The 25,428-nt window shown below is 52.2% G+C and overlaps 1 protein-coding gene across 1 annotated transcript; it reads left to right on the forward strand.

Moving 5' to 3' along the window:
• Positions 1–9,548: 9,548 nt before the first annotated feature.
• Positions 9,549–12,424, forward strand: FOXL2 (forkhead box L2). The gene has a single exon (XM_081572356.1). The coding sequence runs from the start codon at positions 9,957–9,959 to the stop codon at positions 11,088–11,090; it is 1,134 nt and encodes a 377-aa protein (XP_081428482.1). The 5' UTR covers positions 9,549–9,956; the 3' UTR covers positions 11,091–12,424.
• The last annotated feature ends 13,004 nt before the right edge of the window (positions 12,425–25,428 follow it).

The raw sequence follows: 25,428 nt of genomic DNA on the forward strand, positions 1-25,428 counted from the left end.
AAAATCACCCTCAATTTTTAGGTATGATGATGGCCGTGTGGCTATTTTTTTAAGTGCTTATATTTTAGGGATATTGATTCTCATATATACAAGTAAAGTAATAGATACGATGTCTCTATTTGGCTTCAAAAAAATGGTGGGGAAAGGGTAAAGAAATGGGTGGGGATATAGAGAAAACCAGATGGAGGTTCACTGTACTATTCTCTCTTCTATTTTATAGACTTGAAATGTGCCACAATAACAGGCTAAAAACAAAGAGATCAAAGATATTGTTATCATCGGTATTATTACTACTACTACTATTATTATTACTGGGTTTTTTAGTGCTTCTTCTTTAATAGATCCCGTGCTAAATACTTTTCACACAGTATATTATTTAATCTTCTCAAGAAGACTGTACCTGAATACTATTATTTCTGTTTGCAGATCAGGGAACTGAAGCACAGAGAGGCTGGATAATGGCCCAAAATCACACAAGAAGTAGATCACAGAGCCAGGATTTAAGTATAGATCTATTGAGATCCAAGCCCACTCTCTCCCATTCCACCATCTCACTTACCGACACTGACTTCCCAGGGACCAGGCATCACTCTCTCTGTTTGACAGATGAAGAAGCTGAGGCTCTGTTCAGTAATAACTAGTAAAGTTGAAGACACCTGAATCCTTTGATCCAGCAGTCTCACTTCTTGGTAAACAGTAGCACATGAACACTGGCAGACATATATATGAATATCCATAGCAAGCTAGTTGGTAACCTTAAAGAATAGGAAATAACCCAATGTCCCTCAACAAGAACACGGATAAATAAACTGTGCTGTGTCCGTACAATGGAATGATGCAACCCAGTGAAAATGAATGGAGTTTGTCTTTGTGTATCAACCAGGAACTTTTCTCAAACATAAAGTTGAATGAAAAAGCAAGCAGGCATCTTTCTGCAACAGCATCATACCATTTAAATAAAGTTAGGAAACACAGCAATACTAAGTATTGCTTAGAAATGGACACATGTCAAACAAGTATTAAAATAGCTGTGGGAATATTTAGCACCAAATTTACTGTAATCATTTCAGGAGAGAGGGACAGAGAAGGATCAGAGAGGATTTAGGGGAGTCTTTGACTGTATCTTCAAGATTTCTTGAAAAAGGTTGTGGAGAAGCAGGAATCCCATTTGAGAGTGCACACTGCTTCAGTCTATAAGGAGAGTAATTTGGCAACATCTATCAAGGTTACAAATGCACATACCCTTGGACACAACTCTGCATATTTAGAAATTTTTGTACAGACATATGCGCACACCTACAAAATTAGATATATACAAGATTTCACATTACAGTATTTTTTTCCTTTAATGAACCATCATAGGCTTTCGGTATTTTGTTTTTAATTTTTATTGGAATATAGTTGCTTTACAATGTTGTGTTAGTTTCTATTGTACAGCAAACTGAGTCAGTCATACTTTTATACATGCGTTTGTATATGTGTATGCATGTTCAGGTCTGTCCGACTCTCTGCGATCCCATGGACTGAAGCCCATGAGGCTACTCTCTCCTTGGGCTTTCCCAGGCAAGAATACTGGAGTGGGGTGCCATTTCCTACTACAGGGGATCTTCCTGACCGATCGATCGAACCCTGTCCTGCATTGGCAGGCGGATTCTTTACCTGTTGAGCCATAGAGGAAGCCTCTATTTACATATATCTCCTCTTTTTCAGATTTCCTTCCCATTTACGCCACCATGGAGCACTAAGTAGAGTTCCCTGAGCTATACAGTATGTTCTTATTAGTTACCTACCTTATGCAGTGCTGTGCTGTGCTTAGTCACACAGTCATGTCCAGCTCTTTGTGACCCCATGTAGCCTGCCAGGTTCCTCTGTCCATGGGGATTCTCCAGGTAAGAATACTGGAATGGGTTGCCATGCCCTCCTCTAGGGGATCATTCCAACCCAGGGATCAAACCCAGGTCTCCCACATTGCAGGCAGATTCTTTACCAGCTGAGCTACCCAGGGAAGCCCTACTTATTTTATACACAGTATCAGTAATGTATGTATATATTCAAACCCAATCTCCCAATTCATCCCATCTCCCTTTTCCCCCTTGGTATCTATATGTTTGTTCTCTATATCTATGTCTCTATTTCTGCTTTGTAAATAAGACTGTCTATACCAATTTTTTCATTGGAGAAGGAAATGGCAACCCACTCCAGTGTTCTTGCCTAGAGAATCCCAGGGACGGGAGAGCCTGGTGGGCTGCCGTCTATGGGGTCGCACAGAGTCAGACACGACTGAAGCGACTTAGCAGCAGCAGCAGCATACCAATTTTTTCAGATTCCACATATATGTGCTAATACATAGTACGGTTTATAAAAGCAAAGTACTTGAAACAAGCTAATATTATTCCGCTCTAAGAAGGGAATGCATTGATATGGAAAGATTTCTAAAGTTCAGAACACTGTGCACTCAATGTTTCCATGTTTTAAAAAGTGAGGGAGGACAGGAGAATGTATGTAGTGTGCTGCATATGTCCCAGAAGGCTATACCCTAGACTAGGGTCACTTGCTGCCTGTGACATGGGTGGCAGGGACAGAATTGAGAGACTTTTCATTGTAAGCCTTCTATTTTTTTAAGTTTTCATATATATAAAGATATTGCCTGTTCAAAGAATGACAAAAATGTTAAAACTCTGAACCTAAGCAAGGTTTCATAATCTCTGAGGCTGATGTCAATAAGAATTAGGACAAAGGGGACTTCCCTGGTGGTCCAATAACTAAGACTCCTCGCTCCCAATGCAGGATCCCAGTTCAACCCCTGGTCAGGGAACTAGATCCCACATACTGCAACTAAGACCCAGAGCAGTCAAATAAATAATTTTTTTAAAAAAGAATTAGTATAGAGGTCTGTGTTAACCACTCCACTACGGTGCCTCCCAGCCTGCAGTGGGTGTGCATAGGTGACAGTACCACGCACCAAGACCTTCCTTCCATCTACACTACTTCTGGGGCCTACATTGTGTATTTCTGGACCTTCGTTCCCATCACCCACTTGAGGGAGGCCCTTCTTGTTCAGACATGCTACCGGTTCCCATTCCTCAGAAGTATTGCTTCCTAGCAAAAGGTTAAGGCCAGGAGGTACCTGGATAGAGCACATAAGAATCCTGGACTGTTCCCACCCAAAGCCCCAAAATCCTGACCACAGCTTCCCCCAACAAAAGCCTCTTGTACCACTACCACAGCAGCCTGCCAACAATTACCCCCAATTACAAACCCAGAGCCCAGCAAGGCCTCAATTAGTCTAAAAAGGGGCCTGAGGAGGGGCCAGCCACACAGTGTAGTGCCCACGTATCACCTCCACCCACAGGGTAGCACACTCCTCTCAGTGAAGCCCGGGGCCTTGGTTACTTGGTAAGCAAGTCTTCAGGATATGATCCTGAGAAGGCATTTGGCTCTTCTCCGAGTGACCATTCCTGCAGAGCCCAGTCAAGCACTCTGTCCTGAAGTGCAGCCCCTCCCTGCACAGACTGCACACATCCCTCCCACTCCCCACTATCCCAAGCAGGGTGTGACATTTCCAGGTTATCATCCTCATCAACCCCAGACGAAGATCCCTAGATGAACCTGCAGATAGAGGGATGCCCAGGGCTGATGCCTCTAAATCACCATGGTTAGGGACTTGGCTCAATGTGTTGGGAGGAGGACCAAATGCCCATCTCTTCCCAGGAAAGGATGGCCTCTGAATTCTTCTAGGGAGAATCCAGAAACAAACTTGTCCCTGGTCTAATCTTTTCCTGCATATTCCCTGAGAGGAACAACATCAGGTTGCAAAGCCCTGGGCTTGGCAAACTTTGAGGTTTTCATGAATTAGCCCCCAGGCCCGTCTTCTTCACAGTGGGTGTGCATGGCTGTGAGAATGTGTGCATGTGTGTGTATACAGAGATCTCAAGCTTAAGTATGACTATGTATTCGGGGAGGACCAGAGGTTACAGGAAATAGGTCTCATAAATAATAGCTAGATTTGGTCAGATGGAAGGAAGGACTGCCTGACCTGGCAGTGACAGAGGCACACACTCAGAGGTGAAACTCAGAGCTCCCAAGTCAAACTGCCACTTAGTGACTGGGAGCCTCCAGCAACTTACTTAACTTCTTTGAGCCTCAGTTTCTTCATCTATCAAATGGGAATAGTACCAACATTTCAGTTTGTCACAAAAATGAAATGAGAGAGAGACACGGTTTGGGAAAGATCCCTGGGGTTCTCCTACTTGCTGCAAGTAATAAATCCTTCCTTCTCTGGAAAAAAAAAATGAAATGAGAAAATGCATATCAAGTCCCTGGTTCAAAATAAGTGTTTAATAAAAGATGGCTACTTTAACCCTTTATTATGAGGACAACAATAGCTGGAGGTACAAAGAGGTCTTCAGAGAATGCTTTCTAGAAGGAAAAAGCCCTGTTACAGCACATCTGTCTGTCTATATAACACTGTAATTGGTTCTTCCACTTTGGAAAACTGGCAATTTCTACTAAAACTAAACAGATGCCCACTCTCTTACATAGCCATTCAAGAGGAACTATGAAATGCCCTTCTCAAAAAGACATGTAACAAAACATTGACAGCAGCTTTATTTATGATATCCCAAGACTGGAAACAATACCATCAATAGGTGAATGGATAAGCAAATTGTGGAATATTACACAGCAATAAAGAGAATGAATGTCTGATACATGCAACAAGATGAGTGAATAGCAAAAATATTTTATGCAGAAGAAACCAGACCCAAAGAGTACATATTATGTACCCCATTTATGAAGCTCAAAGTTAATTTATGATGGTAGAAATCATAGTACATGTTACCTTTGGGAGTAGGTGTTGATGAGGCTGGAATTTCTCAGAAAGGGACTACAGGTGAAGAAGAGTGGCTCAGATCCTGAGTTGGCCTTGTGTGGTCCAGCCACTCTTCTTCATCTGTAGTCCCTTTCTTAGAAATTCCAGCCTCGTAACTAGGGAAATTTCTCATTTCTCAATTCTCTGTGGAGCACAGCCATGCTCCAATTCCACTATAATGCATTAAACCCATGCTGGTGAGAAACACTGAGTGAGAAGTCATTAGAAGTAGAGGACAGAGTTTCTGTTCATTGAGGTTTACAGTTTGGACATGGACAAAAGCAACTTTGGGTTTCCCTGGTAGCTCAGTAAGTAAACAATCTGCCTGCAATGCAGGAGATGGGGACCAATGCCTGGGGTCAGGGAGATGCCCTGGAGAAGGAAATGGCACTCCAGTATTCCTGCCTGGAGAACTCCATGAACAGAGGAGCCTGGTGGGCTACAGTCCATGGGGTCGCAAGAGTTGAACAAGACTTAGTGACTAAACCACCACCACCACCAAAAGCAACTTTAAACAACACATCAGCTCCCTCCACCCTAGACTTCTCTCTCTGAGGAGCATTCCAGAGGTCTTTGGAAGAGAGAGGTCCTGACATGGCCCAGGAACCAGCCCCCTCTGCCTTTTCAATCCTGAACTAGGCTCAACCAGGGAAAAGGTCTACAACTGCTCTGCAGTCTGCCTGGTACAGGGGAGGGCATACACTCCTTGGGGCAAAGAGGGGCTGGAGGATTTGAGGCTCAACATCAGTAAGGTAAGGAGGGACCCAGAACACTGGCCTGCTGCCTCGAAGCTCAGCTATCCACAGGGTAGGGTAGGCAGGGGGGTGGAGGTGAGGGAGATTCAGCAAGATACTTACCAACTGGAAACAACTCTCAGCTCTGTCTGTAAGTTCTTCCCCAGAATAGGTAATTGCTTCCTCTCTCTCTCTCCTCTCTCCATATCCTTACTCTTTCTTGCTCACTCTCCCAAGCACTTATTTGGATAAGTGACTCTGCTAATCCTAACCAGGCAGAATAAGACCGGCTGGCCTGGAGCCTGGTGCTGGGTGAATGTGTGCACAAGAGAGAACGGTGAAACCTCCTCTGCAGCCTGTCGCAGTGAGCTCAGCTACAGGACAGAGATGAAGCCTGTGTGAGGAACCTGAATGTATTCAAGTCCGTCAGGGGTCTGTTCTGTACCTGAGCTTCTCTAAAGAACTCTAAACAGCGATCTCACCATGGGCACATCCAGGTGGCAACCCAGTCACGTTAAACACAGGCCAAGGACATCAGAGAATCAGCAGGCTTCTGAGAATGTCAGACTTGCAGACGCGGAGCCAAGAGATCAGCCACGGGATAGCTGGGTGTGGAAGTGTGTGAAGAGGCTTAGAGTGCCAGCATCAGATTGGCAGGTTTTCCACCAAAATGTGCAGGATCCGAACCAGTATATGTGACAGGTGAGTGTGAGAGAGTAGAGGGGAAAAGGAGAACTGAGCGGGCGCAAGGAGGATACAGGAGCTGACTGAGAGAGATGGATAGAGGAATGTGAGCTGGGTAGCAGGCCCTGGAGTCCGTGGGGCGGGAGGGACCGGGTGGTTCTAACAGCTGCTGAGGCGTAGAGTCGCGTGAGGATGTGTTCATCAACACGGATATTCAGTCTTCCCTTTTCCCGCCGCCGACGCGCAGCAGAAACCTCCCTCTTGCCCCGCAGTAGTGGGGAGCGGAGGGGAGGGTGTTGGAGAGCCCCGCTGGCTGTGGCGCGGGACCCGCTGAGCGGCGCGGGGTTAGCTCTGCCGCCCCGGGCCTCCGGGCCGCTCACCTGGCGAGGCGCGGGCCCCTCGCGCGGCTGTGGCAGGATTCCCGGCCGTGGGGAGAGGAGCGCCTCGCCCCATGAGAGCCGAGGGCGCCGCTCGAGCCGGCTGTCTGGGTCTCCACCGCGCGGCGCGGGCGCAGGGCCCGCAGCCGTGTTCGGTCAGCGGTCTCGTCACCGCTCGGACAGCATTGCTCCGGCGGGAAGACCGGAGGCGCAGCGGCAGGCCCCTGCCTGGGAAAATGGGACAGGAGAGGTTGGGAGCTCCGCCCGGCCCCTGGACATGGGCACCGCCCCAGGGTCACCGAGCCGGAGCCCTGCGTCGCCGCGACGCCCTGGGGCCCCACACAAGCCTCGGCGCGGTCCGCCCTACCGGCGGGATCCCGACCTCGCTCGGAAGCGGGCCCTCCCCAGTCTGGCCAAGAGGGTCAGAAGGGAACGAAGGCGCGCCCCACGGCTTCCTGGAGAGATCAATACCTGCAGGCAGGACTCCTCTTCCTGCCACTCAGAAAATCCTTTAGAGGAACCCCTTCCTTTAATCCTAGCCCCTACACCACACACACACACACACACACACACACACACACACACACACACACACACACACACACTCCTCAAAGGCTGAAAGGGAGCTGAGTTTGGAATTCGGGGAAGTGATGACACACACAACAATGCTGTCACACCTGGCTGCTGCAGGCCAGCAGCGGAAATGCCTGCAAGGGGGAGACAGAGAAAGAAGACACCAGCCTGGGTGGTCAGAAAGAAATAGAGGACAGAGCACCCACCCCCAGGTAGGGACAGACCCAGCTGTTTTTGCCTCTGTCAAAGCCCTGGGGGAGGATGGGCAGTGGGGTCCATCTGTAGCAGCCCTAAGCCCAACTCACACCATTCCTACCCAGAGCCTGGCCACAAATGGGGGTAAGGAAGAAAAAAACACCTTCACTCCAGCTCAGGAAACAACAGCAAAAGTTCTGAAGAGGAGCCACTTGCCTCCCGTGTATGTTGGAAGCAGTGAAAAAATACAAGACACTTTGGGGTCTTTACAGTGGCGGGTGGAGAATGGTATTTAGTGAGCTGAGTTTAGGAGATCCCTGCTTCCTCTTACTGTGGTGCTCAGGCCACACTGCCCTGCTGACCTCTCTGGAGTCGTCTTCAAGGTGCTGAATTCCAGACAGCCCGATCACCCTGTCCTCTGTTCTTTTAATTGCAGAATGCAGATCAGGAGCCTGAGTGGGATGAAGCAGCTTGTGAGGGTGGCCTGTGGATGCTGGGGAAAAGGCCCAGAGGCCACCAATGGCTCTTCCCCAGAGATTGGGCAGCTTGGGAGGAAGAGGTAGTGACAGGCATTGGACCAGTCACTCCAGACATGCCAACTAGTACACACAGAATCACATGCCATCCATTCAGCATGCCATCCATTCAGTTCGCCTTCCTGCACAAAGGACCCTGGCCCCACCAGCGACAGGGAGTTTGGGGCATGAGGACTCAAAACACCGGCCATCTCTCTCACACTTTATGACTGCAGACTTTTTGTTAAGGCGGAGTTAACCATTAAAAGGCACACTTGAGTATTTTTCCAGCACTGATTTCCCCCAAGACAACCTCCATGCATGCAACTGGGTCCCAATCAGACTTCTGCTGAAAGTAGGTGAGAATTCACCCCCCAACACTGGAGAAAGATCAGAACAAAGGTCTTGTCCGGAGAGAGATTTGAACAAATGCCTCCCTCACAGCCTGTTGTTTTTCTTCCTAGGCTGTGACAGAATATGTACACTGGCAGAGGGGCGGGCAGGAAGAATTGAGAAAGAAAAGAAAAGGGGAGGAGGGAAGGAGTGAAGAAATAAAGGAGGGGAGGAGAAAAGAAAAGAGGAAAAAGAAAGAAGATGCATTATTCATGAGTCACATTTACTCTGATACATGATATACAAATGTCATTATGCATCTATAAAGTATAAACATGTTTTACCCCATAAATATAAATCTCACATCTTGTATCTGTGCATACCTGTGTTTCTGCACACGCACATCCGAACAGCTATCTCACGTGTCACAAGGACAGACCCTCCCCATGACTTCTATTTGTGATACGAAGCACAGACGTAAACTGTCCCCCAAAGCCCCACGACAACGTTCGCGCCTGTGTCGGAGCAGAAGCAGAGTGGGCTCTACTTGGTGTTTTAAAGCATACGTCCAACCCGTAGGATTAAGACGCGGATACTGAGGATATCATAGGTCCAGGAGCAGCGCGAGGAAGAGCGGGAGCTTCAGGCGGATCCCCTGGGCGCCTCCTCCCAGCGATCCTCTTCTCCGGTTCCGTCCGGGCCCAGGCACTCTGAGAGCGCTAGGGACAGGCCAGGCCGAGGTTTCTTCGTTCAGTGACACGCGTTTCTGGGCTGATTTTCCCAAAGCCACCGCGCAGCCCTCTCCACCCCACCCCCGTCCGGCCCCCTCGCCGTCCCGCCCCTCCCCCGGGCCCGAGCTAGAAGTTTAGCCCCGAGCCAGCAGCGAAGGGCAGACCAAAGGAGCCGTTTTCTTTCACCTGGACGCTGCGAGGAGGCTTGGCGCGCCTCTTTCCGCGCTAGGGCCCGAGTTCCTTGCGCGCACGGGCCGAAGGCGGACAGACGTCGCCGGGGCCCTCGGCATCTCCCGGCCCAGTCCGCAGAGCGAGCACCGGCAGATTCAAGGGCTTGTGAAAGCGTGAGCGCGCCTGTCCGCCGGGCTCCCCAAGCTCGCTGGGAGGGGGCAGGCCGGTCCGGGCTGTGCAGGGCGTTTACAAAAAAGTGACTTGGAGATGAACTCTCCCGTGCGCGACTGGCCGCCCGGCTATAGGGGCGAAGGCGCCTGACGCAAGCGGAACTCGGCGGAGCCCATACGAATCAGAACAGAGCGAGGCTCCTGGCGCTCTGGAAACTCCAGGAGGCAGCTCCGCCAGAGACGCGGGTCGTGTCTCGGGAAACCGGAGGGTGGGGGGAGGGGAAGAGCGCAGAAAAGAAAACCCACCGAGGCGGGGACTGGCCTGGGCGGGGAGGGGCGGCGGAGCCGGAGCCCCTCTCGGTTGGGCGGACTCCCCATGCCCAGAGGCTAAGCTCCACTCCCGCCGGCCGCTCCCTTGGGGAAGGGAAAGGAGAGGAGAGAGGAGCGAGAGGCCGCCAGCGAGAGCGCGGGCGGCATCCGCGAGTCTGCAGAAGTTTGAGACTCAACTCGGCCGTGAACGGACTTGTGCGCCCGGATTCTTTGCCGCGCCAGCGCCAACGGAAAAGAGCAGGGACTGCCCGGCCGCGGCGCGCCGGCTTTGTCATGATGGCCAGCTACCCCGAGCCCGAGGACGCCTCGGGGGCCCTGCTGGCCCCGGAGACCGGCCGCGCAGCCAAGGAGCCCGAGGCGCCGCCGCCGCCCAGCCCGGGCAAGGGCGGCGGCGGCGGTGCAGGGACAGCACCGGAGAAGCCGGACCCGGCGCAGAAGCCCCCATACTCTTATGTGGCGCTCATCGCCATGGCGATCCGCGAGAGCGCCGAGAAGAGGCTCACGCTGTCTGGCATCTACCAGTACATCATAGCCAAGTTCCCGTTCTACGAGAAGAACAAGAAGGGCTGGCAGAATAGCATCCGCCACAACCTCAGCCTCAACGAGTGCTTCATCAAGGTGCCGCGCGAGGGCGGCGGCGAGCGCAAGGGCAACTACTGGACGCTGGACCCGGCCTGCGAGGACATGTTCGAGAAGGGCAACTACCGGCGCCGCCGCCGCATGAAGCGGCCCTTCCGGCCGCCGCCCGCGCACTTCCAGCCGGGCAAGGGGCTCTTTGGGGCCGGAGGCGCTGCGGGTGGCTGCGGCGTGGCGGGCGCAGGGGCAGACGGCTATGGCTACCTGGCGCCCCCCAAGTACCTGCAGTCCGGCTTCCTCAACAACTCGTGGCCGCTACCGCAGCCGCCTTCGCCCATGCCCTACGCCTCCTGCCAGATGGCGGCGGCCGCCGCGGCGGCTGCAGCGGCCGCGGCAGCCGCGGGCCCGGGCAACCCCGGCGCAGCCGCGGTGGTCAAGGGGCTGGCGGGCCCGGCCGCCTCGTATGGGCCGTACTCGCGCGTGCAAAGCATGGCGCTGCCTCCCGGCGTAGTGAACTCGTACAACGGTCTGGGAGGCCCGCCCGCCGCGCCTCCGCCGCCGCCGCACCCCCACTCACACCCGCACGCACACCATCTGCACGCGGCCGCCGCACCCCCGCCAGCCCCGCCGCACCACGGGGCTGCCGCGCCGCCCCCGGGCCAGCTCAGCCCAGCCAGTCCGGCCACTGCCGCGCCCCCGGCGCCCGCGCCTACCAACGCACCCGGCCTGCAGTTCGCCTGCGCCCGGCAGCCCGAGCTCGCCATGATGCATTGCTCTTATTGGGACCACGACAGCAAGACCGGCGCGCTGCACTCGCGCCTCGATCTCTGAGAGTCCAGCGCACGAAGGCTGCGAGGATGCAGGGACGCGCGACGCCCGCCTTGGCTGCCGCAACCGGCCAGACCGCGCGCCCGCTGGGGCCCCCTGAGCCAGCGCCCACCGCCACTCTGCGCCTCCTCGCTCTTCTCGGCTCCTCTTGGTCCTCTTTGTCTCCACTCCTCCCCCTGTGTTCGCCTCCCTGCCCTCTTTGCCCTTTCGCTCCTGTGGCCTGCAGGCAGCCTCTCCACGCGTTTTCCGCAGGCCTAGTCTTCTCCGGGCGCCCCAGCGTCGGGGCTGGACACCCGTCGCCAAAATTCACGGCGGAGAAGAAGTGCCCGGGGCCGAGGTGCAGCCGGGCGTCGGCGGCGCAGACCTCCTGGCCTTTTCTCACAGGTCGGTGCACTCGCACTCGGCTCTCTCCGCCGGGCTGCCGCGCCATCCTTGCCTAGAAGCGCCGGCGTGGGCCGGCAACAAGACCCGCGCCGCCCCAGAAAGGGACAAACGGGTGTTTGCTCCGCGTACCCTTTTGAAGCTGTTCAGAAGCCCCTTCCTGGGGCCCATTGGGCAGGGCGGGGTTTGGGCTGGAGCAGTGAGCCGGGTCTGCCTCGCTCGGCGGCCTGTCCCGGGTTTACACAGCGTCCCGGCTCGGAGAGAGACTGCGTTTCCTCCGCTCTCCATCCCGGCGCTTGGGGCTCCTTCAGGCCCGGGCGGCTGGCTAATGTTTTGCTAAAAAGATCACGAGGGCTATTTTAGGTAATATCAAAAAATATTTTTTAAAGGAAAAAAATTCACCGGAAAACCGGCGAAGTCTTGTGGCCTTGGAGTTTGCTAAAGCGAAACATGAAAATCTTTTGCAGGAGATTTGAAGGAGAATTCCTGTCGGGCCTTCAAAAAGCTATGTTCAGAGAGGTAGGAGTATGTGCCCAGTATCAGATGGTTTCCTTTACAAATTAGAGTATTTCACCCCTCAACCTATCTTTTTTTAAAAAGTCGAAAACAAATTTCCCCCTATCTTCCGATGCCAGCTCTGAGCTCGGGGAGATCACTGTCTGCCTGGCAGAAGCTGCAGGGTCGACTCATCCCCTCCCTGATTTTTGTTTTTCAAACGTCTTGCTTCTCCCACTTTGGGCAAGAGAAATGTGAAACCCGGCAGCAGTCGGACCAGGCGGGCTTGTGGCTCCGAGCCTGCCGGCCCAAAACTCTAGACCTGGTTGTTTTGTAGTGTGTCGTTCGGAGGACCAAATTTTTCTAGAAAGAACTAGAGCACTTTTGTTGTTTTGTTGTTTGTTTGTTGTTGTTGTTTTGTCTTGTCAATTCTCGAATAAATTTTTTGTTCTTTCTTTTAACACGGACTTACATTATTTATATTGCGCCTAAGTTTGTTCCGCAGCTATTTAAAACAGGGAGATTTTCAGCAAAAATGTATCCTTTTTCAGATAAACGAGGGTTGAGGACGGCCAGAGTGGGGGGCCTTTTGGTTGTTGCTGCTGCTTTGTTTTCCCGGAATTGTTTGTTTTGTGTGTCATCGCTGGCTTATTGCAGCTGTGGCTGTTTCACGTCATGGGAGAGACTTTATCTGCCGTGGTTCTTTCACAAGGCCCACTGTGGGTAGGATTTGTTCTATTTTTGCATCCATGCAAGTTTGAACTTTATCTGTTACACAGCCACGCTAGGTGTATGGGTCATATTTGTATTATATTGTCTTTATGCGATTCAATTTTTCCAGTTATATCTAACAGAAGAGTTTATTCCAAGTAGATAAAATCCTGGTTGTGGTCATGCTCTGTAAGCTGCAAACCTCTGTACAAATGTAACAAGTGACTGGTTACCTTATTTTTAATAGTTGGAATTCATTTACCTTGACATATGTGTGAGAGATTTGGGGATATCAGAGAGAGGTGGCTATAGAAATTTAATCTTCTCTCTCTCTTTTTCTTTACTGAGACTCTTCGAATAACCAATTAAGACTGGAGCTTCTGTGCAGGCACACAGGGAGGCATTTGACTAGATTGCAGGCTGCTAGGGGGATTAGAGGTGGTCAGCGTTGAGTCCTCTGGTGGGATGACAGGTATTATCCGGCTCTCGCCCCCTCCGCAGTTCAGCTTGAGCGGGACCGGTGCCCAGCCACATGTTGCTCTCTACCCCCCACTCAGCCTGTACAGCAGTGGCCATAGGTCTAGGCCAACCAGTAACCTGGGAGGGGCTGCCGGCATCTTCCTTGGGCATCCTGGAGAGGCTGGAAGGTGGAGGATGAAGCTGTGGGGCTTCTGAAAGACATAACGCTGAGACCAGGACTGGAGCCTGACAGGGCCAGGAGAACCAGAGCACACTACAAATACGACTCAGCCGGCTGGGGCAGGCAAGAAGCCCAACAGGCTGGTCAGGCTTGGTGTCTGAGGGTTTCTGGCAACCTGTTGCAATTTTGTCTGGCTGACTAAGGTGAGTAGCAGAAAAGAAAGTGGACTGCTGCATGCTTGTCTTTGCTTTCTGTGGTGTGAACAACTATCTCATGGGCAGTTGTATAGTCTATGCCTCCTGTAAATGAGTGTGTGTATGGTGTAAGTCGTGTCCTGGTTACAGGGAGGGAGGTGTCTATGTCTGTCACTCACCTTTGGAGAAGGCATGTATTTTAGTCATTGTACTAACTGTATCACTAATTCAGGGCATGCTTCCTGGGACCACAGCGTGTGTTGCACCCATAAGTCATTGGTAACATGTGCCGTTGTGTTCTGGGTATGTAATCTTGGTTTGCTGAATGAAAACAGAGTGAACACACAGCCTTTGCTTCAGCTGGGTGCGTCTCTCTGTTCCGAGGCTGACTCCCAGCACCCCACAGCTGCTATTCCAAGCAGAGAAAACAGAGGAGGGAAATCTGGGTAGAGCCCCTGATGAGGTAGGAAAGCTGTCCTAGGCCAGCACTGGAGGACAGACCCTCTCTCAGTTCCCCAAGGACTGAAAGGCGAGAGGCACCCATGACTGGGGAAAGAGCAGTAGCTTCTCCCAGTTTGGAGGATGAGATGAAGGAATCTGGGAGGGATTCCTGGTCTACACAGGGATTGGAGGAGTTGAGAGAAAGAAGCCAAATCATACCCCACTTCCCCATGGATGCCTGCAGAAAGACATCTGTCTCTAATTCCAGCCCCAGGAGTTTCTGCAAAACTCTGTAGTTTGGTCATTTCCCCCCAGTGTTACAAGTTCGGGGCAATGGTTGACTTTCTTCATCTCTCATTTCCTTTCTTTTCTCTCCCTCTGTGCACTTTTGAGTTTCTGTTAGAGAAGATGATCTAAGGAATTCCCTAAGCAAGGACAAAAGTATTTAAGAGAGTTCTTGGTACGTAGCAATTATGCCTTAGCATATACAGTCTGGTCTAGATGGCCAGACCACGTGGGTATATGTATATATGTCTGCCAGAGTATATTGTAAATACTATGTAAATAGTTTGATACAAATACGCTGCCAATTTCAGCATGTCCTGGATAATGAGTTGCTATACATGGCCTTGAATGCGGAGTACGTGTGTACTTGTATGCATGTAAATATCCTCACACTCAGCACTGACAAGATGAGCCCCCTCCCCTCACATTTACACACAAATTCTTGGTCAATCTCACACCCTGGAACTGCTCAGCCAGAGTACTTGGGTTCTGGTGGGGAATGTCCTGTTCTCAGAGGGACCTGGGAGAAATCTTTGCCAGTGCAGTATATGTACCAAGGGACTGTAAGGTGAGGACCTAGGGGGTTCCCTGAGATGGCCCTGCACCCTACTCTAGAGGCTGTCCTGGACCTGTTTCCTCCTTTCCTAAATAAAGCATTCACTGCTGTGCATCTTGGGTTTAGGTGGGCAGGAGGCCCAAGACCTTTCACCTTATGGTTAGGTGCCCTCCTGTCCTTGTCTGGGCCTCTCACCTTCGGAGGCTAGAGCTACAGATTGGGAAGAGCCCCCTGGTGGTGGGTGGAAACCAGGGGCAGACCAGGGCTTCTGGCAGCCACTGGGGCAGGAGAGGATGGGCCAGGAAATTGGGTCAGACCCAACATCATCTGTCTGTGAATAAGCTCTTCCCTTAATGGAGCTTTGGAGCACTGGAACTGCTGAGCCAGGCTCGTGGTCTCTAGGAGCGGGTCAGGGGCCAAGAAGTGGCTTGGTCAGGCTCAGGAGTCCTGCAGTGCTCCCACTCTGTAAGCCGATGGTGACTATGCCTTCTCTGTCTTGCTGCCTCCACAGGTCAGCCTCTACTTCTGGGAGTAGCCTGTGGAACCTGTAGGAAGAGATGGGCCCAGGACCCCTCACCTCTCCTTTGTGGTGGGGACCAGAGGCCTGGAGTGGTTGGAAAGGGTCTTCATGCCCCAAGTCTGTGTTAGGGAGTACCAGAAGTGAAGGATTCTTGAAACCAAGTGGTCTGATTGGCTTTCTGCTTTCTGGAGAGAGGGCTCCACTGTGTCACAAGAGTGTTTGGGCCCCAGAAACCCCAAATCTTGTTTGCATTTAAGGAATCTGGGGTCCTGAGAAGAGAAGGGGCCAGCCAGAGGTCACCCAGCTGTCTTCGGGACAAACAGCCTCAGAAATTTTAAGAAGAGACTTGAGAGTTTCGAGCCCAGTTCAGCCCCGCTAACTGTGTTGGATAGCTAAGTAGGTAAAAGGGAAGCCAGCCAGAGGAGAAGGAAGCACAGAGTTGGATCTGAGCCGTGGACTGACTGTACTCTGGAAACTTCTGTTGTGCCAGCTGTTTGCTGCCCAGGCTCCAGCTCGGTGGTAAGCTCTCACAAACCTGTCCTGGGACCAGGTCACCCCAGGGAGGTGCAAGATGGTGCAATGATAGAGGCTGTTCAGCCTGGAAAGACTAGTGTGGAGGCCACTGACCTCCTTCAATAACTGTGGGATGTTTGTAAAAAAAAAATAATAATAATAATAATTCTGAATTTCAGTTTTCTCATCTGTAAAATAGAATATATATATACCTTGCAGGGTTATTAAAATAATTAAATGTTCTACTGTCAAAGCGCCCAGTTTACGATAGATGGTCAATATGGTTTTCTTTCCCCTACTGAAAGAGGAAAGTAAGAAAGAGAATTGATGGAGAAAAGGAAGAAAAGGAGAGGGAGGGAGGGGGAAGGGAGGAAGAAAGGAAAAGCCTTAAGTAGTAACCCGGGGGGGTCTGACCTTCAAACGCAGCGGCTATGGCCACCCCTACGTGCCCCAAGAGCCCGGGCCACGATCACCTTCTCGCGGCGGGGCTCTGCCGACTGCTTCCACCCTGACCCAGCCCCTTAACCCTGGGGCTGAGCCGCGTGCTGTTGCAGGGAATACCCGAGTCCTGGGGGCACAGACCGAGAGCCCAGTTCAGGGCTGCCCCAACCGCCCTCTCGCGTCTCCTAAGGCGCTCTTCGATACATGAGGTTTTCTCTGAGAAAGGCCCGCTGACCTGCGAAATGACACTGACTCAGGCGCTTGGGTCCGGACACAGCCGCCACTCTCAAGCTCTGAGGCAGACGCCTCCCGCCCTCAGGCACCTCCCTCTGGAACGCGAAGCTGTTAGAAATTTTCTCCCTATCTTCAGAAAAACAATAGGTAGCCACCTGGCGGGAGCTGGCGAGGATCAGCTTGCGGGAGAGGCTGCCCTCGGTCTTTGCGAAGAAACGGGAAACCTGAGGGTAAACGCAGGAAGCGGGTTGGTCGAGCTTCGGCGCGCAGAAACGCTGCCCGCAGGTGGCAGCGAGGACCGCATGGTGCCACGGCTCCGCACACCCTCCCGGGCGCCGGAGCCTCCAGTTTGCGGGCCTGGTGGCGGCGCTGCAAGCGCGGATAGTCAGGAGCGGATCCGGCTCCACCTAGCAGTTCTAAACCAAATTCGGGGAGAAGGGCTAGGCCGGTCCGACCTCAGGGTGCTACCGACGGCAGAGCCGGCAGGGGAAGCGCAGGAGGCCCTGATGGTCCCCGGAGGTGGCGAAGCGCGCCCGGCATTGGCCGCCCGAGTCCCCGCCACGCCGGGAGACCGACTCCGCTTCTCCACGTTAGGAGCGAAACCTGACCCCTCGTCCTTAATAACGGCCCTATCAAACCGAATAAAATAAAACCTTTCCCAAATTCTCCACGGAAAGTTTTCTTTAGGCAGACGAAGAAAAGGACAGGATCCCGGAAATCTTAATGGACGAGCAGGGAAGGAGAATGTGCTTCTTGCTTTTTTGTTTGTTTCTAGGGAGAAAGAAGGAAATTCGACACATATTTTTTAAAGTCTCCCCTCAACAAGTCCTAAAAGTCTGAGTGTGAGCAGAGTCAGGAAACCGAGCCCCCGCCCGCAGTGACACCGGGCCTTTGTCTTCTTTCCTGAAGCCCCCATGACTGCTGACCGCGCCAAGATAAAGGCAGGGTCAGAGCCCTGTGGAATCCCAAGGGAGGGGGCCGCGGGGCCGTCCACTGGCCACTTCCAACAAGCCGGCCTTGCTGGAATGGGGCTACTCGGACAGGGACTGCTCCCCATCCTCCAGGCCCAACTGAGGAACCGACCCGCGTTTCTCAACTTGCCCTGCGTCTTCAGCCACTAAATTTCCTGGACCCAGCCCCACCAGCATTACATTTTCCTATTTAAGGACTCCAGGAGAGAGATGAGGGCCATGCCCGCTCCCCACCCTGACGGACTTCTCCTGACTTAACCCTCTGGAGTGGACTTGTGAGCAACTTCTGCTGCATCTCTGGCGCTTGCGGCCGCTGGGCTCCGTTGACCAACAGGATCTGAACCTGTGCCCTGCCTTCGCGGCGGAGAACCCGTGCTCTGCCTTCTCGACGGAGCCTCTGTGCAGCTCTTTCAGGTCTGTGCAGACCTGAGGCTCCTCTAGCTCTTGGCCTCAAATTTTCTGCGTCATGCCCTCCTGTCGGCGGAATGGGTCTGCGGCTGTGATGGGAGAGCGTTTGTGACCTTATCCTACCGCTCTCTCTGTGATTTGAAATGTGGGTCGCAGCGGAGCTCAAGTCGCGGCGGTACTGACTTTGCAAGGCGGCGGCCTCGGGCTTTTCAGGGTACTTGCTTGGGGCCCTTTGCCCGCAGACACACGCAGGTGATGGGAGTGCCGCGCAGCTTAGAACTGTTCCGAAGAAAGAAAGGGAAGACGAGCCCGGCGACTGCATAAGCAGATGGAGGGGTCTCCAGCAGCCAAGCTGCGCGCCTCTCACGAACACCAGGTTGTGCCCTGGGGCCCCCGGCCAGCGCTGCAGCCGCACGTTTTCCCAAGCTGATGACGAATCTTCGGTTCCCCTCCCTTCATGATGGCTTGTGTAGTAGGGGCCTGGGCCACCTTCCCAGAGCCGAATGGAAGATCCGGGCCCCACTTTTATCTTCCACAGAGACGCGACCTGGAGAGGAAAAGGAAAGGCGACAGACCAGGGAAGTGAGGTTCCCGGGCTTCGCGTGCAGGAGCGCCCTCCACCTCTTCCTCCTCTCCACCCTTGCTCCCTCCAGCCGACTCGGGGATCCTGGTCCCTATTGAAACTGGAGCTGCCCAGTGACCTTCTGATGAGAGATAAAGGAGCTCCGCGGCGCCAAAACGCTGACCGGATCCGGGCTTTCTCGCACCCAGGAGAAGCACCTGAGATCCTACTTCCCCAGGTGGCACTGACTCAGTTTGAGAGAAATGGTCAGCTGAACAGTGTGCACATTCTGCCTCCACACACAAACAGTAGCGTCCGCATGCGGAATGTGCATAGACACATCCACACAAGAGAATCCCGTATCTGTGTGCATGTATTTGCACACGTGTGTGCATCTGAGCCCAGAGAGGCAGACACATCTACACACGTGTGATATACCTGTGCATATATCTGAACACTCATCTTGCCTCTGTCCTGCTCATGGGCTGTGCAGACGCTGACGGAGCCAGCTGCTGGTGAGTGGCAATTATGCCTCACATTTACATAGGCATTGATAGTTTCTAATCACGATTTTTACAACTCACGCGGAGAATACTGTCCTTCCGAATTTTCAATGGGGAAACAAGCCCAGGCAAGTTAATGGATGCCGTTTTCACACAGACCCTGAGAGACCCGGGCCAGCCAAGACCTGGCCAGTTTGTTAAAGGTGGATGTGTTTGCTAGACGCGCACCAAGGTTGGCCTGTTTAGCGCTCTAAGCTACCCCCAGGCCCGGCTGGCCTTGGCCCTTGGCCAGGCTTCCCGGGAAACCCACCGCGCCGGGTGTCTGGTCTCAATTCGTTTGATGATAAGCGCGCTCTGCCGGAGCTCGGTGACCCGGGTGCCCAGGGCAAGGGAGCTTAGGGCTCGCCGGAGTGCCGCGGAAGAGCGCCGGAAGATTCCAGGGCTGTGACCGCCCACGCCCAGCTGGGTCCCCAAAGCCTGGCAGGCCTGCGTCCTCACGACAGCCGCGACAGGCAAATGCGCGATCCTTCCACCCCAGTCGCAAGCACAGGAGCCCTGAATTGTGCCTGAGCAGGAACGGTAACGAACGAATTCTGCTATTTCAAATCTCGGATGGCCCTGCAAACCCCGGAGCCCACTATGCTCATTTTATAGAAGTGATTAGCCGGAGAAAGACTAAGGTACAGTAAGTTGCCCCAAATTCAACAGCCGAGAAGTGGCTGGGGTCGGGGCGGGAATCCCCAGTTAGCCGAGTCTGGATCCTAAACCGCGGCTCCTCTGCCTCCAACCCGGATCGCCAGGTCCTCCTTGGGCCAAGTCTTCTGCGCGCGGTTCGGTGTCGCCCGGCTCTTAGCCTCTGACTTCCCTCACCAAGGACGCGAAGACTATTCTAGTTCTCACCCACATCCCTAAAAAGGTTCCTACACGCTTGTTACGTGTTGCTTATATAGCAACATCCCTGTGTGTGTCGAGCTTTTCTTCTTCTCCTGGGTTATCTGGTTTCCCGGCCTCAAGCCTTCGCACTCCTGAGACTGGGGCTGTCCGAGGGCTGCAGCTTGACCACATCTCGCCGGGTGCCCTTGGGCCCCGGAGCCCGGCTCCGGCAGGCTGAGGTCGCTGGGCTCCGGGCTCCAAGGCCGCCCGCACCCCGCTGAGCCGGGGCGCTGGAAGGGAGCCTGCGGCGTGGCGAGGTCGCCCGGCGGCCTGACAGCCTCCAGGCTGCCCTCTGCTGGCTTTAAACGACATCATCGCCGCCTCCCTCGGCGACCCTGGAGCTGAGCCGACGAGAGGGACTCGCGCAAGGCAAGACAACCCCACAGGGCCGAATAGGTGACACCACTCTCGCCGGATCCCGGGAGTGGCCGACGCGCCTTCAACCACTGCCGGTACCCTCTGATACCTCTCAGTTTCTGGTCCCTGCTCCCCGCTGGCACCGGACACTCCGCGTGCTCCAACCCGGAGCCGCTCAGAAAGCCAAAGCTCTGTGCTAGCAATCTAACTGACCTGGGGTTCCTGCCCGGATCCCGAACTCATCATCCCTCCGGGAAAGCGGGCTGGGGTGGGGGCTGGGGGGACGCCACAACCTACAGGCGCCCACCAGGCGCATCACAGCAGGCCATTGGCGGACTCCGAAGAGAACCCCAGACTGTGCTCAGGCTCCTTTATTTTCCGGCATCATGGCATTCATTGGCACCCCTGGGTCAAGACCCAGAAAACACTGCCCTCCCACTCCGCTCGCTCGACTTCCAACTCCACTAGTCGCCCTGGCGCCTGGCTACCTCTATTTCTCGCGGTGCACTTGTCTCCTCAACCAAATTAGGGGTGCTTCAAAGATCCAAAAGGACCGGTCCCCAGCTTCTACCGCTCGCGGCCTTGCCCGGAGTCTGCCCAATCGAGACGGAGCAGACATCCTTACTCTTGAAAATAAGCCCTGGGCAGTGCGGTGGGAAGACTCTTCCGCCTGCTGAAATCCAAGGTGGGATAAAAATTATTCAATAATCATACCTATGCCCTTCCAGTGCTACATATCAGGACTTTGCATGTTTTCACTTTTTCTCTCATTTATAAAGCTAATCCAGATTAAAGAAAATTGAGAAAAAGAGAACAAAAATTACAGTGATCTCACCCCTCCTCCACTGTGTAACCACAGTTAATATTTTGATGACTCTCCTCTGATCTTCTATTTTAATAAATCTAATTTACATAATTAAAAGAATATATTTTATATGGAATTTGCCATTTTGTATACTACTTCTTTTTACCTTTCACTACGAGGGTTTCTCCACATCTGATACTCTGAAAGATGATTTTCAATGAATGTTTAATAATCCATCGAATAGGTGAGCCATAATTTTTTAATATAACGGCACTAATCCACTTTGTTTCAGGTCTAGGAAACACACTCTTTTGTCATTAAATATAGAATCAATAGTTGATAAAAAAAAAATCTTGAGTCCTTTGCTAGCCTGAAAAGGAGTGTTGTGGTCCCACTCACAGGGCACAAAGGATCCACCCAGAAATTTGAAATTGCCTTGAGCTGGGAGAGAGCCTTCCACACCCTGCTGACAGCTATTTCCCTCTGCTGGAGACCAGTGGAGCTGGAGTGCTGGTTGAAATGTCCTGAAAGAAAACAGGGATGAGGAATGTGCCTGAAAAGCTGCCCTGGACTGCTTCTAGGACCAAAGCCCTGAATCCCCAGCTAGCACTCAAGAAGGTAGCTGAGACCTGGGTTTCTGTGTGCAGTATCTTGTAACAGGAGTCAAACATGCATTTATCTGGATCCTGGATCTTCCCTTAGAAGCTGTGCAACCTCATAAAAACTGCTCAACCTCTCTGAACCTCATTCAGAAAATTGCAATAATAATGCTACCACACTGAGATCTTTTTAAATATCCCACTAAATGATTACATCATTTAGCCTGGTACCTGAACCAAGAAATTCTCAATACATAGTAGCTACTGCCCCTACTGCCTCTGCAGCTGCTGCTGCTATTGCTTCTGGCATTTACTTTGGTCTCAGGGATCACTGCAGTTGCCCTCTCCCTCAACTCCTGACCCCACTGCTACTGTTAAACACAAGGCTGAATCCTGGCACTAAGCCGGGTCCAGGTTCTCAGGGCTGGAGTCGTTTCCAGCACTCTGGTTGGGCTGCTCAGGACCTACTGACAATCAGGCCTGGGCTTGGGCTGTTTATACTAGAACCGTTAAAACAGGAAAATATGCAAACCCTTCATTCACAGGGATCCGGCTATTGTTGGGTCAGAAATGATATTTTTGTTTCTAAAATAAAAAGTACATTTGCTGCTTTACTCACACATACAAACGCTTTGTGTGTGTGTGTGTGTGTGTGTGTGTGTGTGTGTTGGTGGGGAGGGAGTTGTGTCTACAGGCAAAGTAAATGATCTAATTCATTTGACCAGTTCAACAAGTCTGAACTTCACTGGGCTCTATTCTATCCGTCTAGGATCTTATCCATCCCTCAAACAAAATGACTTCAAAAGCCATCTCCCAGACATGATAGGGGGATACCACTTCCAATTAGAAGAGGTTAAAAGGGAATTTCATAAATTACATTAATTCAGCCAGCCTGATCCCAGTAGATGCAAATACATGTCAAAATCTCACAAAGAAAGATTTTAAAGGGCAGATATCATGACCCTCTTGATACTGGGCAGCTTTTGCTTCTCTGAGGCTGGTGCTTGGTGATCTATGTATGTGCATCTCTAAGTCAGTTTCTCCAGGTGATTCTGATGAAGCCCATGGAGCCACATTATGGAACCACTGCTGTTCCCAATTGAAGTGAAAGCTGACGTTTCTCCTAGTGGACGCTGGAAAATACAGATTGCAAAGAATCTTCCATTGGGACCACATGGAGTTACAAAGAGCCTGATTCAAACACCGGATGTGTATGTGAGTGTGTGTGTGTGTGTGTGTGTGTGTGTGTGTGTGTGTGTGTGTGTGTGTGTGTGTGTGTGTGTGTGTGTGTGTGTGTGTATGTGGTGGGGGGTGGGGGTGTGAATACATGTTTGGTTTTGTGTGCTTTTGTTGTACTGTTGCCTGTGCGTGTGTCAGGCCTCTTCGATCATAAGTAACATAAACCCACTAGAGCTGGCTTAAACCAAACAGCGGGGGTGGGGTGAGATTGTTAAAAAAGAGGCTGAGGTGATGACAGGAACCCAGGTAGGTTTCCTCTACAGACTGACTTTTCTTGTTGCTCTGAACAGGCCTCTCCTCTGCTGTGTTCTAGGGAGGAGCCTAGTCATAGCTCAAATCTCTGAATCCCAATTCTCTTTTCCTTTGAAAGAGAGAGAAACTGGCCTACCAGGGTCCGTTCCTGTCAATTGGAACTGTTGGTGAGGGACGGGGTAGGGGTGGGGGCGTCTTATAGTTTTGGATGGTTCCTCCCTGCAGGGAGAGAGCAGTCATGGTGCTCATTGTAGGCTAAGCAGACACCCCCGAAAGCCTAAGTTGTTTCAGCTTGGCCCCTCCAACCACTCAATCAGTAGCTCAGGACTTCTTGATGCTAGCTGCACTCCAAAAATCACCCGGGGAGCCTTAAAAAACATTGTGTCCAGGCTCCATATATGGGATGTAAGCAGGGCATCAGGATTTTTCAAAGCAACCCTGGTGATTCCAACACACAATAGCGATAGCTAAATAGGGAACCTAGAGCCAATTTAGCCATTTCCTAAATACACAGTTTCAAAGTACAACTAATTAAGAGGAAAAGTATGAAAACCTAATGGGTTGCACATGGCTTATTTTCATCTAAATTGGAGACTGACATCCTAATCCCAATGTTAAATGCCATGATTATTCACATTTGACATTCTCTAAACCTCTTGGTGCAAATGTTATTACATTCCTAAAGAAACTTGCCTTTTCTGGAGATCCTGAGCAACAAAAACCAAAGGATGCCTCCCTGTGGCTTTGGTTGACCCCCGCCCCCCAAGGACTACCTACCCTTTCTTTTCCAAGGTCTCCAGCTTGCTGGGGCAGTCCCAAAGCTCCCAGCACTGAAGCACACTGACCTTGCTGGCTCCCACCTCACCTCTGTGCTCCAGGGTTCCCACCCAGGAGCCTCTGACTCAGGAGACTAAAAAGGAGAGACCTTGCCTCCTTAGCCAAGCTGAAGGATGCCAATTAAAACCTTGCCCTAGGGAATTCCCTGGTGGGTCAGCGGTTAAGACTTGGCACTTTCACGGCAGTGGGCCTGGGTTCAATCCCTGGTCCAGAAACTAAAATACCACAAGATGTGCCACATGGCCAAAAAAATACCAAACACCTTGTCCTAGTCCATGGAAAACTTGAGGAAGGTCTTCATTTTGTTTTGTTTCCCCTTCTGCTAAGTTTCCCTAAACAGTTATTTAGCTGAACAGCAACTATTTCATAAATCGCTATAATGCACAAAGCAGGGGAGGAGAAGGCGTCACTCCCCAGATATTCTGTTGCTGGCAGAAGAGCAACAGCGACCCCTCTAGGCCTGGTCTTGCATGGATCCAAAGGAGTACATTAAAGGGCCCTTTCCAGCCCCTGCCTCCACCCCAACTAGGACTCAAGCACACCTAGAGGGTGAGGGATAGCAGGAAGGAGAAGGGAGCTGTCGTACCTGGTTGTGTGCAAGAATGGGAGTGGGGAATGCTGCTCTTCCCATGCCTGAATCACCCTGAGAACTGTTCCCAGCCCCCAAGAACCAGACAGTGCAGAGAGCAAGACCAAACTGCTTCCGAAAGCTGGAAAGGCAGTCAACAAAAAGGCCAGTGGCTGATGAAGGATGTACAGAGGGTGGGGCTGAGCACACATGCCATGACCACTTTGCAGCTACAGTAAGGGCTTTGTTGCTGTTATTGTTTAGTCGATGTCACATCCAACTTTTTTGCAACCCCATGGACATGTAGCCTGCCTGGCTCCTCTGTCCATGGAATTTCCCAGGCAAAGAATACTGGAGTGGGTTGCCATTTCCTTCTCCAGGGGATCTTCCCCACCCAGGGACTGAACCTGTGTCTCCTGCATTGGCAGGTGGATTCTTTACCACTGAGCCACCTGGGAAGCCCCTACTCTAAGGGCTTAGAGATGCCAAATAAAGCCTAGGGTAATGGTTTTCAAAGTGTGGAACCCAGATCATCAGCATCACCTAGGACCTTATTGAAAAACCCATTGAATCAGCAACTCAGGGGTGGGGGTGGGAAGCAATCCAAGTCCACAAGGTGCACACTCGGAGTTGGAGAATCAGTGGGGGTGCAGGCACTCTTTCCAGACATGGTAGGTCTAACTCTTCCAGGTCTCTCAATGGGTTCCATGAAGCCAGGCAGGACCTCAGAGATATTACCCCAGCAAGAATTACTGCTCCTGTCCTCTCCAGCACCCACCTGATCACCCCGCACACTCCCCTCCCCTCCCCCCCCCACACACTCCCTACTAGGAACCTCTGGCCCAGGCAGGACAACACAGAGCCCAGGAACTTCTCTAGAGGCCGAGAAGCTGGAA

This window comes from Giraffa tippelskirchi, chromosome 2 (genome assembly GCF_054371585.1).
Source record: "Giraffa tippelskirchi isolate mGirTip1 chromosome 2, T2T-mGirTip1v1.2.pri, whole genome shotgun sequence".
In the NCBI taxonomy this organism is placed as follows: domain Eukaryota; kingdom Metazoa; phylum Chordata; class Mammalia; order Artiodactyla; family Giraffidae; genus Giraffa; species Giraffa tippelskirchi.